This window comes from Blennius ocellaris, assembly GCF_963422515.1.
Source record: "Blennius ocellaris genome assembly, chromosome: 1".
NCBI classification, from domain to species: domain Eukaryota; kingdom Metazoa; phylum Chordata; class Actinopteri; order Blenniiformes; family Blenniidae; genus Blennius; species Blennius ocellaris.
In genome coordinates this window covers 34582529-34596156 of record NC_137650.1, presented here as the reverse complement: position 1 = coordinate 34596156, position 13628 = coordinate 34582529, and the positions used below count along the sequence as shown (strand labels likewise).

General features: G+C 44.0%; 1 protein-coding gene across 1 annotated transcript; it reads left to right on the top strand.

Moving 5' to 3' along the window:
- Positions 1 to 1204: 1204 nt before the first annotated feature.
- Positions 1205 to 13020, top strand: LOC308136589 (RNA-binding protein, mRNA-processing factor 2a). Its single transcript, XM_080504967.1, has 8 exons — positions 1205 to 1670; positions 4670 to 4747; positions 6035 to 6073; positions 6290 to 6352; positions 7714 to 7864; positions 9011 to 9159; positions 10717 to 10789; positions 11866 to 13020. The coding sequence occupies exons 1-7, from the start codon at positions 1395 to 1397 to the stop codon at positions 10780 to 10782; spliced, it is 822 nt and encodes a 273-aa protein (XP_080361093.1). The 5' UTR covers positions 1205 to 1394; the 3' UTR covers positions 10783 to 10789; positions 11866 to 13020.
- Positions 13021 to 13628: the final 608 nt, after the last annotated feature.

Here is a 13628-nt window from a genome sequence, read left to right as displayed (position 1 = left end):
TAATAAAAAAACATCTTTCTGACAAAGTTTACATGACAAGGTATTTGGGATTGTCCCATATATACATTCCATAAAGAAAATAACCTCCAGAAAACAAAAAAGGTTTATTTCTATGTATTGAAACGTGTGCTGACTGGAAAACCCATGAAAAATGTAAATATACAACTTTTGTGGGGTTATTATAAGATACTATTATTAAAAATCCAAACATTCATTCATGTACAAATCCACAACCACAGATAGATACATATGCAAATTACATACATGCATAAATACTTATATATAAATACAAATGTTAATAACAGACTGGAGAAGTTCATACAATGTTCTTTGATCAAATTGAAGTTGTCAATACCACACAAAAAAAAAATCAACTAAGGCAGTCGTTGTTCTTACAATATTAGAAATATGTTTGATTAGAAATATGTTTGATTACTATCAGCACATTGACTTTCTTTATCTGATGCACGTTGTTCAGATAACATGACTAAAAGGGACTCAGTTTACTTCATCTGAACACATGGCAATTTGTGGCATGATTAAATTAAATCAATAATTTTTTTTAGTGCACTATTTATAAAAAATCTAATTTCCCCATTGTGGGACAAGCAATGGGTCATCAATCAATATATTATTATAATCTGTATTTTCATGTTTCAGTCTTATATTTATATATATCTGTTAGAATATATGTGATTAGCGATTTAAATTAAGACCGGTAAAAATAAGTGAATTAAATCATAAAAATTCTAGTTTAACAGTTAATATATTTTAGTTTTGGGGTACAAATAAGTAATAATATGAATTTGACTGGTTGTCTGAGGGCTTATTGGCTGTGCGGGGAAACGGTGATGCGGCTGGAGGGCCCGGAAGGGGGGGCCGAGAGGGGCCACCAGGGTCCGTGTCCATGATAGGGGGGCGGGGGGGGGGGGCACCAGGGTCCGGGAGGATGGTTCAGGGTCCGGGAGGGGCCACCAGAGTCCGGGAGGGGCCACCAGAGGGGCCGGGTCTTCCTCCAGCAGCTGAGGCGGATCTACAGCCTGATTACTGCGCACAGCAGACTCCAACATAATTGATGACCTAATTGAAAAGCGGGAGGGGGAGGGGTGAGGGGGGGCTCTGAGAGAGAGAGAGAGAGAGAGAGAGAGCGGGGGGAAAGTTTACTTGTACTTCCTCCGCTCAGTCCCACAGCTGAGGGCATTGATGTGAGCGCAGAGGCTGTTCTGCTTTTTTACGCGCACTTCTTTCCCCCCGTCTCTCACCTTCACACACGGAGCACCTAAATCCACCTTTCTGCACCTTTTTTTTTTCCTTTTCTTTTCTTAGTTTTAGCGCGCGTCTGTTTTCTTTTCTATTTTGTTTTTCCTCCCCTTCCTCCTTCCTCCTCCCTTTTTATGAATGATTCTCTCTCGCAGCATTTCCTCCCAGCTCTCCTCCTCGGATACCGCCGCGTCCGCGTCTCCGTCTCCGTCCGACGCACGACCTCACCTCGGCGCCGCGTCCCTCCTCAAGTTCAAGCGCCACCAGGAGCTCCACGGCAGCTTCAGACGCACTTGGGGAAATACCACTCGTCCAAGAAGAGCCTGATCCTGTGCGCAGCCGAGACCACCGTCACCATGAGCCTGAAGGCGGACGCGGAGCCCAATAACAACGTCTCCATCGAGGAGGAGGTGAGCTCCTCCCGGCAAACTTTTCCCGTTTCCCCGCTGCGCCCCCCTCTCTATCTCCCCCCCCCCCCCCCCCCCCGCCTCTCTCTCTAACTTTCTCCGACTTTAATTGTGCGTAAAAAGTTGGGCTGCTTCCATTTTTCCTCGTTTTTTTTTAGTTATTTATTTTAATTTTTCGTGCGCGCTCCACCCGAGTTCACCCCAGACGCAAGGTGTGCGCAATTAAAGCGCATTCCTGCACCTTTACACGTGCGCGAGAACGTCGACGCTCAAATGTTTGACGTTTAATTGTCAGGGTTTGTTTAAAACAGACTATTTTAATTGCGGGGCAGCCTTTTTGCTTTTCACGTAATTGACTGAAGCGTCGCTTTAATTCTGCCACATGCAAACTGTTTTAAACGGTGAAATCAAACCCAGATGAAATGCATCTAATAATGCTGGTAATTAAGCCCAGTTAAGAATTTAAAAGGGATTCAAATCTAATGAGGCTTGTCGCTATGATTATCGATTTCATCAATAAAATAATTTGTCTTTCTCTCAATTTAATAATAATTAGGAGGCTCATATTCACCTTGTAGCTGTCTACAATTGTGCATAATTAAGATTATGCTTCTAAATTTTAAAAAAACGAAACTTTAATTGGATTAAGACTTTTTTTTTTTGCCACTGCGTTTGTGTGTGGCCAGCTATATTTCCTCTTTAATGACTCCTTATGGAGACACACTGAGAGGAGCTCTGGGCCTCTTGTTGCTCCTCCTTTGTTCCCATTGTCTTTTAACAAAACCTTGCATGGCCACTTGACTTTTTCCAGCCTAATTTAGATTTTCTTTTCTCATTGCGAGGAAGCCATTAACAGGCTATTCACTCATGTATTCCGACTACAATATTACAGCCAAGATGTTGTTAAAGACTAAATATGCAGCATGACATGCCAACTATACAATGAAGTGCTGTAAAACTGCAAAAAGAGCACACATTAACAATTGCAAGTTGGAAATGCAGTGTTATATTAAAAAATACACTTAATGTCTTATCAGATTAATTCGGTGTTTAAAAATGGATAATTGCAGTCTTCATGTGCACAATTCCCACTTTACACTGCAGTTGTATTTTATTCATTTAAAAGACACTTATTGAAATATTTTAGGTGTTGCTGAAGGCTTTTCAAGGCCCAGTTTTTTTTTTTTGTCCCTCAGTGTAATTTAATGGGGGCATAAACAAACACCAGTCGGTATCGTATATTTGTCAAATAAATTCATTTGGGAAGTGCCAGTTAGATTAAGATTATATTTCTACTGGTATTGTATAAATTATCTAATTTTTCTATATTTCTGCAAAGAAAAGTGCAGTTGTCTCATCAAAGGATCTTGGAATAAAATATTTTCAATAAAGTGATTTCTGTAATTGGCAGTTTGTTTTAAAGGTGGACAAACTGCAAAATGGAAATCGGTGCCAAATAGTGTGATTATGCTATTGTAAGAGAAATAATCCTGATGATAAATAGATTTTCTCTGTATTTTACCTTTTTTTTTTTTCCTCAACCATTAATAAGCGTGTGCACAAGATGACAAATATGGTCACATGCTTGATTGAGTTTAAAAACCAGAAGTAAATGAAGATTACTAAATCGGACCGATTCCCTTTTTATTTCCTATAGAAATGTAATTGATTTAAAAAGCGACGGCGTTCTCAGACTTTGTTTCCACTGTCGGGAGCCGCAGAGCCAAGAAGAAACGGGAGGATACATTTAAAAGCTCCAGCTGGGCCGGCTCTCAGTGGCCGTATGTGGCGACTTGTAAACGGCTGAACGGCACCTGAAAAGTGGTGGTGGGGGCCGGGGGGGTCACGGGTCACAGGAAGGAAATGGTGTCACGCTGTGCGCTGTTGTCCATTGCTGTTCCTCTGGCGGTCCCATTGTACCGGGGGCCTCCCCGCCGGCCGGGAACTAATGGGCCTCGCACCGCACTGTTTATTTTCCCGGCCACACTGGACTGAACGCTGCCCCGGCTCTCCGAGGCCCGTTAGTGGGGGGGGGTTAGGTCCCAGGGTTCCCCTCAAGATGAAGATCCTCCATGATCACCGCTCAAAACATGTTGGAGAAACTCCGGGGTGTTTGGGGGGGGGGGGGGTCGGTCACAGGGTCAGTCCCAGATGATTGGGCAGATATTCAAAGACATTATTTTTGACTCATTGTTTTTGAACTCCGGCGAAACAAAGCAGGCGTTTTCTCAATTCTTGACTGTTTTCAAGTTGAAGGTCGAGGCCCGGCCAGGAGGTCACGGCGCGGCGCAACGAAGGAAAACACTCTTCCACTCAATCTGGCCGCAAACGTAATCTGATAATTGTTTTGTTTTTAGGGAAATTAAGTCTTTAAGTGCTGAGCTTGTTCGTGGCTTAAAATCCATTTCCTCATCATTTTGAGATGAATAGGCTCGAGGTCTTTTTAGATGATTTTGTGCGTTTCACCATGGCGGGTCTAAAATGTTTATTTCACATTTATTTTGCCAGGTGGGTCGGTTAAGAACCGGATCTCGTTTAGAACCAACGAGGCAACAGTGAGGCACAAAGAAAAACATGGGAACATGCATGTATACGTATAATAAAAACGGTGTCACGACTAGTATTTAGTGATTTTATATTAAACCAATCGATAGTTTGCAGGCCTGTCGTACGTGATTCCAGTCATTTGCAGCAGGAAGCTGAAATGAGGTCGGGTCTTGGGATGTGAGGACGCTGATGAATCCACCAGAACAAAAGGCTGCGACTTGTTGTGAATATTGACAACGGACTGCAGAAACAGTCGAGTTGCACTCTGTTCTCTTTTTTTTTTTTTCGCTTTTAGACAGTTTGACTCGCCATTAATGATTATTTCTTTTCTCATTCTTGAGCTTTGTTCCCTGAATGCTTCGTTACTGTTCAGAGGCAGAAACATAGAGTATTTTTTTTGTTAAATCTAAATTGTGCAGCTGAAACATTAAAAGTATTTTTCCGTCCGTTTGCAGGTGCGGACTCTGTTCGTCAGCGGCCTCCCGGTCGATATCAAACCACGGGAACTTTACCTCCTCTTCAGACCTTTTAAGGTAAGGAGCAACGTGCCACCACCGAGGTATTTGGGAAGAGTTACTGTACGCGTTTGAAGGATTTCCTCCACATGGAGGGCATAACGCTTAGCAGTACCACGAAAGCACCTGTCCTCTTGCAGGCTTTTTTTTTTTCCTTCCCCTCCCTCTCTCGCTTCACTGTGTGATTTGATTTTTAATAACCGCGACAGTGCAAAACTTCAGAGGTTGTTTTTTTTTTTTTGTTTTTTTTGTGCCTGGTCCAAACGCCCCCTCTCCCCATGTCCCGGGTTTTTGCATATATGGAAATGAGGCCACATCATTGTTCATCCACTGAGTTTTGTCACTGTCCTCCCGTCTCATAACCCCCCTCCCCCCCTTCCCCCCCACCCTTGTCCTAACTAACCAAATTGGAAGTGGTATCCCTCGCACATGGATGGTCCTGTGGAATGTGTAAATGAGTAGCTCTCGCGATTGGCCAACCAATCCTCTCCATGGCCCGGCTCACCCACCGTGCAGGGAAATTTTTTATTTCCTCGCCCAACGTTTTTACACCACTGAAATGTTGGAGGCCCCCGTGGCCTGTTTTTTTTATATATATCGTTTCTCTTTATGCACAAAGCAAACATGGCCCGGTGTGCAAACACACCTTTAAAATCTACAATTCAACCTTTTTTTTTCTTCTTTTTTTTCCCCTCCTGAGCTTTAAAGAGAAATCATTTACTGGCTGGTCTTATTTTTCTGTGAATTACTCAGACTGAACCTGCTCTGGATCGTGTGCAGTTTTTAATTTTGTATTTTCCGTGGCTGTAAATCAGGATCAGCAGAGATCCCATCTGTCAATACTCCAGTCAGGAAAAATTCCCCTCCATTTCTCAGGAATTCACTCGTGCTTTAACGACCCCGTTGCCGTTTTTAAACTCTTGTTTTTGAAGCGAGTGGATTTATTTGGACGCGATTCCTGAGCCAGTGAGAAATCGAGTCCGTGTGATGTCATGTGGTCGCCCCCGTTGACGTGAACCGTCCGCTCTGCCTCGTCTTCACCGCTCTGAGGAGGAATTTAACGCCGTTTTATCCGTCGAATCAATCTGCTGAAGCCGCCTTTCTTCCTCTTAACATGACAAAAGCGCAACCCTGTCGCAGCAGGATCCGAGACGGCCTGCAGCCGAGCTCTCTCTCACACACACACACACACACACACACACACACACACACACACACACTCTCGCTTCAGATAGCGAGGCGCTCATGCCCGACTTCCTGCATGTGACTCCAGGGTGGATAATTGGCTATCTCTCTCCCCCGCAGGGTTATGAAGGGTCACTGATTAAGTTGACGTCGAAGCAGGTGAGAGTCCTTCCATTAGCACTTTTACACGCCGCAGAAGTTGCCACTCGAGTTCGTCGGCGGAAGATTTAATGAGACTTGTCTCTTCTTGCCGAGTCCGACTCTGCATGGCTCTTGTTGTTGTGATATTAAATAAGGGGGGGGGGGTCATGTGTGTTGAGGTGGAGCCTCGTCGTCGCCCTCGTTCACTCTTCTTCTTCCCCCTTTGTCTTCCAGCCTGTCGGGTTTGTAACCTTTGACAGTCGCACTGGAGCTGAAGCTGCAAAAAATGCACTGAATGTAAGCAGACTCATTTTCACCTTTTGATTTCCTCAGAGTCTCCTGATTTTATGTTTCCCTTTTTTTTTATTATCAAGTGTTTTTAGGGCTGCACGATATCAGACATGCGGTTGTTTAGTTGAGCCTCGGTAAACACTGAACCGTATGACGGGATTCGTTTTTCTGCTTCCTGGACCTGATTTTAACCACATTCCATCTTTTTAAATCACGTTTATCTGTAGTTCATATCGGTGTCGTTTCAGTTCTGGAGTTTTATTTGTAGTCATTTTTCCACCAGGTGTGTTGTGTTGAAATAGTTCTGTTAACACTATGCAGTGCAGCACGGCGCCGTTTGATTGGCTAAATGTTTTTGCAATATTTGCGAATAACTCCGGGATATATCGTGCAGCCCTAGATTTTAGTTTGTGTTCTAACCTTTTTTGCTTAAACCTTTATTCTTTTTTTTTTTATATAAAAAGATTGATTCGGACGTTAACGATCTTTCCAATTTACGTGAAGCAAATCTCAAAGCCAACCCATTTTGTCTCTTACAATTCAATGGCAGGGCCATTTTTGGGAAAGAGGCCAGAATCCCGTAGCCTTACGGTAGTTTTACTTTGACCTTGATACACATCTTTCTTAGTTCTGATATCCTTTCCTCATTTTGCATATCACTGCTTTACCTGTAATACCCGTTTCTGTAGCCACATGTGTAGTGTTACCTGGACACATCTGCAGTAGTGTAACCTCTTATTTTTGTCACCCAGTAGCCCACGTTGGCAGAATCTAACACTTCTCTCTCATAGCCTAGCCTTCCTTATGAGCATCACCTCTTGGACACACCAGCAGTCTCTCTCTCTCACACATACACAAAAAAAAGAAGACACACACATACACCCAATACTACTCACCTGCATGTGGGCACAACGCTTAGGGCACAAGAACACACGCAGGGTTCAGCCACTGTTTACAAAGTAAAAAAAAAAAAAAAAAAAGCTCAAAAGTCTCCCTCGGCCTCCTTCCTCGTCTCCTCTTCCTCTCCGGTCGCCTGCGCTTCTCCAGCTCATCCCGAGGAAGAAGAGACGGGAGCGTGCGGAAATATTTCAGCAATGCGTCCTTCAATCTGCCCTCCTTTCCTGGAAGACGATCAGTGAGAAGCAGACGGGGGCGAGTTTAAAAAAAAAAACCCAACCAAGCAAAGGTGTTGAGATTTGAAGGACACGTCCTGGAGTATTTGCGACGCCGCTCCGGGGAAGGAGGCCGCGTGGGACCGCCGAGCCGCAACCCCCCCCCCCTCCCCGACGTCAGCCCGCCTCCCTTACGATGCCATGTCCCCCTTCCTCTTCCTCCTCCTCCCCCCTCCTCCTCCGTCTCTCCCTCAGGGTATCCGTTTTGACCCCGAAAGCCCCCAGACCCTGCGCTTAGAGTTTGCTAAAGCCAACACGAAGATGGCAAAGAGTAAGCTGATGGCCACACCGAACCCCACAAATATCCACCCTGCTCTAGGAGCTCACTTCATTGCACGGGACCCATGTAAGTTGTACGGCTGCACCACTCTAGGCTCTCATCCACTCTCACCTCGGCTGCCCTTGTTGCCCCTTTTCTTTCCAGAGAAATCGGTTTTCTGTGATATTTGAGGCCAGTGGGCAAGGGAGGGGGGGGCGGGGTGGTTTGGGGGGGGCGTTACCTAACCAATCAGGACTAACTCACCTCCACGTGCATGTGTCATCTCAGTTCTTCAGACAGCCGCTTTGCTTCTGTCCGGCCGGGAAGTTTTTCCACTCTCACAGGGTTTTGGTCAGGAGTTACTTCTCTGCTCTCTTTGCCCTTAAAACACCTGCTTGATTGGTGACGAAGGGTCCGGTGGTTCAGAGCAGACTCCGCTCGGTGGAGACTAAAGCGTCTGAGCAGGAAGAGGAAGCTTAAAGAAAATAGAGCAGCGATGTCGAAGTATAGAACGTACCAAACGGCGTGAAGGGAGATTTCTGCACTTTTCTTTATTTCTGTTCGGTTACCAGCACCAGTATTTTTCTGATTTTTAAGATCCACAATGACAATACAGTAACACACAATTCAAACTTCTATGCAATTTATTTACATAAAAAATCATAGGCGACGGGATTTTTATGATTTTACAGATTTATCTCCTTTGCAGGGTTGATGATGCAAACCTGGTTAAAACGTGACAGTACTTTGACCATTTTTCAAGAGTATTTTCATCATTTGAAGAGTTTTTGACAGGTTTAACTTTTTAGAACAGTTCAAGTATTGCATCAGTCGTTGTACTCGAGTACAAATCTTCAGCCCTCTGCAGTTAAGCGCCATACTTCCTGTTCTGCTGCTTGTTGCAGTTAAAAAATGGAAGGATGTTTTGGATTAAATGGTCGGTGTGCTTTAAGACTGACTGGAGTTTATGCGTTATTAATCCAGTAGTTTCATGAAGGAAAAAGAAATGTCCATGCACTTTGCAGCAGTAGGTTGTTGATCCGCATCGTTGGGTGATAATGAATATAGTTCATTAATCTACAAAGATGACACGATGGGAATAAACCCTCTACGCATAATGGCTTTGTTAGACATTCTTACGTCAGTCTTGTGTTGCTTGCTCACGTGACTTGGAGCCTGTTAAAGGGTGGGACAGTCAGCTTTGTTGTCTCCTCCCACCCCGTCCCTCCTCAGATGACCTGACGGGGGCAGCACTGATCCCAGCGTCACCGGATGCCTGGACCCCCTACCCTCTGTACACCACGGAGCTGACCCCAGGCCTCCCCCACGCAGCCTTCACTTACCCGGCGGCCGCCGCCGCCGCCGCAGCCCTCCACGCCCAGGTGAGGGACCAGCCGGTGTGTTTCTCCTCTCTTCTCCTGAATTCCTCAAAGTGTACATTCACCCCTGGAGAGGCAACGAAACGCTCAACACCGACCCCATTCCATCACAAATCGCTCCAATCGAAGTAGAATTTTAATCTCTCCCTTTATAGTCCCTGTAAAATAATGGTTTTGGGATAATTTCACAGTGGGAACAGGAAGTAGATTTATGTCCGGGTCAGAGGTTCAGATTGTGGAAGCGGTCCCCTTGTGGCTCTCGTAGGTATTACAATAACAGAATGTTGATAAAACTTGGGATTTTGTCTCCGCAACTTCTCAATACTATAAAAGATGGGAAGATTCAAATCAAGACTCTATATGGAAGAGAAAATGTGTATTCCAGGCTGGAATTGGCCCATCAAGATCGTTTCCATGGAAACTGACATTCTTTTTCCAAATGTTGAAATAAACAGGAAAACCATTTTGTTTTTGTGTAAGCGGGGCCTCAGACAGTTTGTGAAGGAGTCGGACATGAAGACATCAGAGAACCTTGTTTCAGGCTGAGTTTGAACCAAAAGGTCCACTTGGCCTTTAAAACGAACCCATAATTTCTGGGATTTACACAAGTTACATTACAACAAATAGCTGCTTTATCAATCCAACAGTTTCACATTGAGCCTTGCATAAAGTTTCAAAGTATATTTTTTGGCAAGTTTTACTTTTTTTTACTCAAAGTGGGTGCAGACATTGTTAATCGAACAATTAATGCAGCAGCGCAGCTCTCGACCAGGGATTGGGCCTTTGCTGACGGTGAACTTTAAGTGACCCAACCGGAGAAATATTTTCCATTGTTACCAAACGTCCTGCTTGTAAGTTGGGAGGAAGGAGCGCAGCAGAGTGCTTCACAACGAAGTAGGCAGCAGCTACATTGGCCGTGTTGTTGGACACGGGAGGCTGAGGAATGCCAGGTATTTGCTTGGAGAAATTGTCAGACCTGATGGCTTTCTCTGGAGGTGCCAACTTACTGTCCATGTCCTTGTTGGAGCATAAGCTCGCATGGGTAGCGACACAAAGCGGGGGGGTGGGGGGGGGTAAAAGGCCTTTTAATTGCATTCTGATGAAAGATCCCCAAATGCCCATGCTCTTTCCACTGACCCTCGGCCTCAATAGTTTGACTGTAAATGTAGGAGTCTCCAAACAACTGTTAACTGTATGTGTCCATACACACACACACACACACACACACACACACACACACACACCTCTGCAGTTCAGCCACAGGTATGGAAAGGTTACCGGCCGACCAGCTCGGAGCGTTTGGAAATGTTTAACACACGGAGAGGTCCCCCTCTCCACGTTTCCATGCCTGTTAATTACTTCAGAACTATTGTCCTCAACCAGCAGCTACGTGACCCACATTCCCATGGCTTCAGTGACCAGGTCTTAAAGGGATAGTCCTCCTAAAACCTGCCTGACGAAAAAAAAAAGAAGAAAAGTTGAGATTTGATGGATGAAACTTTTGCAGCACTGCAGCTCAGTGTTGGTCTGGTGTACATGATGATTTCTGTGTTTCTTTAGATGCGCTGGTACCCTACTCCCTCTGAGACTTCCCAGCCTGGATGGAAGTCCCGGCAGTTTTGTTAGATATTTAGTGAGTAACCTTTGGTCAAACAGTGTCTTGTTTAGATTTTGTAACCCCACACCACATATGAGCCTCAGAGTTTCAGCATGCATGACATGAGCTTTAGACGGCAATACAATAAACTGCAAAATTAACTGAAATGCAAATGTCAAACGGGTGATTCCGTGTTGAAGGCTGGTGATAGTCCTCGTTTTATTGTCAACAAATCCTGTTAAAAGATCCAAACTAACATGTTTGTCCTTAATAACTCGTACGTCTCCCCAACTGATCTGTGGTTTGTTGCAAATGCGCTCGTGTGAATAGTTAAAACTGCAAAACAGATTTGTAGCAAAGCCGCATCCCGAAACTTCATTGTTTCTTTAAATTGTTTTTGTTTGTTTTTATTCTTGGGCTCTTCAGGCAGCAGATATGATTCAGTCCCATGTTGACCGATTAATCACGGCTCATATTCTACTTATTTGAAACGCAATTTTTCACAATTGACTAGAACACAAATGGAAAACGCATTAACAGTGTTCAAAGCCAGTTATTTTTTTTTTTAAGAAACTTTGAACTGTTAAAGAAAAACAACATGATTTAATAGCCTATCAACCCTTTATTGGCGTTTGGTATTTTCATGGGATTAATTGACGAATCAGATTCTCTCTTCACGCTGATGATGCCCTCTTTTCTTTAGGCTAAAAAAAAAAAAAAAACCCAGTGAAAAATGTGCTGGCTGAGTCGTTTTACCACAAACATGGTCGCTGTAAGCGGACTGATCTTGGAGTATACGCCATCTTAATCTAGTTTATTGTTTCCAAATTGGCCGTTAAGCTTTGCAGCTTTGACGACAATCAGAGAAACATGGAGGCGCATGGGCAAATAAAAACACATTAAAGTTATTAGATTACGTAAATCTCTGGTGGTTTCTAAAAGTATGAACTGTTCTGTTGTGAGAAAAGGCACTAACACTTGGTCAGGATTTGAGGAACAGAATGACGCCAGCCTTGTTTTTTGTTTTTTTAAATTTTAGATTCAGTTTGTTTTGAAATGATTTGCTGGAGTGTCGTTCTAACTCTTGTCCCCCCCCTCTTGTTTTCCTCCAGGCCTCTGGAAACCACACCTTTGTCCAGCTGAAGTGAGGTTTGCCGAGCTCTTCATTAATTTAATCAGGTTTATTTAATGGACAAATGTGCATTACTATAAACAAACAGTATTTATATCTCCTCCCGATTGTCTCTGGGGGGAGTCTGAGTTATGAAACCATATTGCTGTCGACAATCTGAGCTTATCTTTGGCAACTATTGCGGTACCATCATAGCCCCCCCACCCCCCCTCCCAAAAAAAAAAAAGAAATAAAAAAAAAAGAGCCCCTACTCAAACTCAATGGATCACATTTGCTGAAGGATAAACCGTTAAGCTAGTCCTTCCGCGGGTTGCCGCTGCTCCGGGGAGGTTTAGAAGAGTCGTTGCATGTTAAAGTCGTCTTGGCATGAATTTAGAACGCAGAGTTCTGTGTATCCTAATTTTTCTTAGTGTTTGTGTTGCCTCTTTACCTCGGCCTAGACAGCAAAATGTTTTGTTTTTTCCTGTAGAACCTTGGTCTTACCTCTGTGAAAGCTAGGCTGTTGTGTAAAAAAAAATGGCTTATCTCGCATGGACCTTGTGAATGCATCCCTACGTTCCGACAGTCCCAGTCCCGATGACCATATCAATGTCTGTCGTTATTTGAAAAGCAAATGAGAGTACAAATGTTTTTGTACTTTTTTTTTGCGTAATGTATATTTATGCATTTTTGTGCAACTAAATAATGAAACTGTATAAGTTGGATGTTTAGTCGTCTCTTGTGTTTTTGGTGTTTAATTTTTTTTTCGATCCTATAATCCTGTTGAAGTAGTTTTAAAGAAAAAGTGCAATTTGTTTAAAAGGGGGAAGTGGGTATTTGTCAAACAGAAGTATTCTGAAGGTGGCGTGCGCCGTTCTGCTAAAATGAGATTGCTGTGAGACGATCTTTTCAGAATGTGAAACTGGACTACAAACGTTGAAGGTTTGCTTTTTTTTTTTTCTTTTTTTTTCTCTCTCTCCTGGTGGGGGCCATTTTGAAATGGGAAGCAGGATTTAGACTGATGGAGGAATTTAGTTTGTGGTTTAGAACATGTTTGTCTTTGTATCTGCTGTGCATAAGATGTAAAAAAACAAAACAAAAAAAAAACAAAACGAAAGTAATAATCCCATCTTATGAATAAAAAGAAGTGAATGCATCTGGTGTTGCGCAACCTCGTCATTGAATCACTGCGGCCAATCGGAGTTGAGCGCTCGGGCTCACGGGGAAAGAATTGGAACTCTGCGGACATCAGATGTTCCGCATCAATAATTCAGCCCGACTTCTGGTTTGTAATGCACCACTGCATGGGCGTCTGCTTGCATCATGTGCGGAGCCGACGACCTCCACGCTGGTGAGACGCTCCGCTCAGCCGAGCGTGTCGGATCCTCCGGGGACCGCGGGGCGACTCCTTCCCCGTGTGAGCAGCTGCCTAATTGACGTGGCGACGGCGCGGGTGGTTTAACTATAAACGTGGTAATTGAGTGGAGGTCACCGCCCTAATTTGACCCGAGGCACGATTCACGTCTCTGGATTGTCCCAGAGGGGCGGGCGGCATGCGAGGGGTTAAAACCGCGTTTCGGGACTAGTTTAGTTCAACTTCACTACGATTAACGGGTTTAGGAGCTTTTTGTTTTTAGATGATGAGCCTTTTTTATTTTTTTATTTTTTTGGTGAAATTCAAGGCTGTTTACTCGGATGTCTCACTCACTAATTTCCAGAAAGTTTCCCGTCGACATGGTAACATTTTGTAAACTGTCCGTTTGT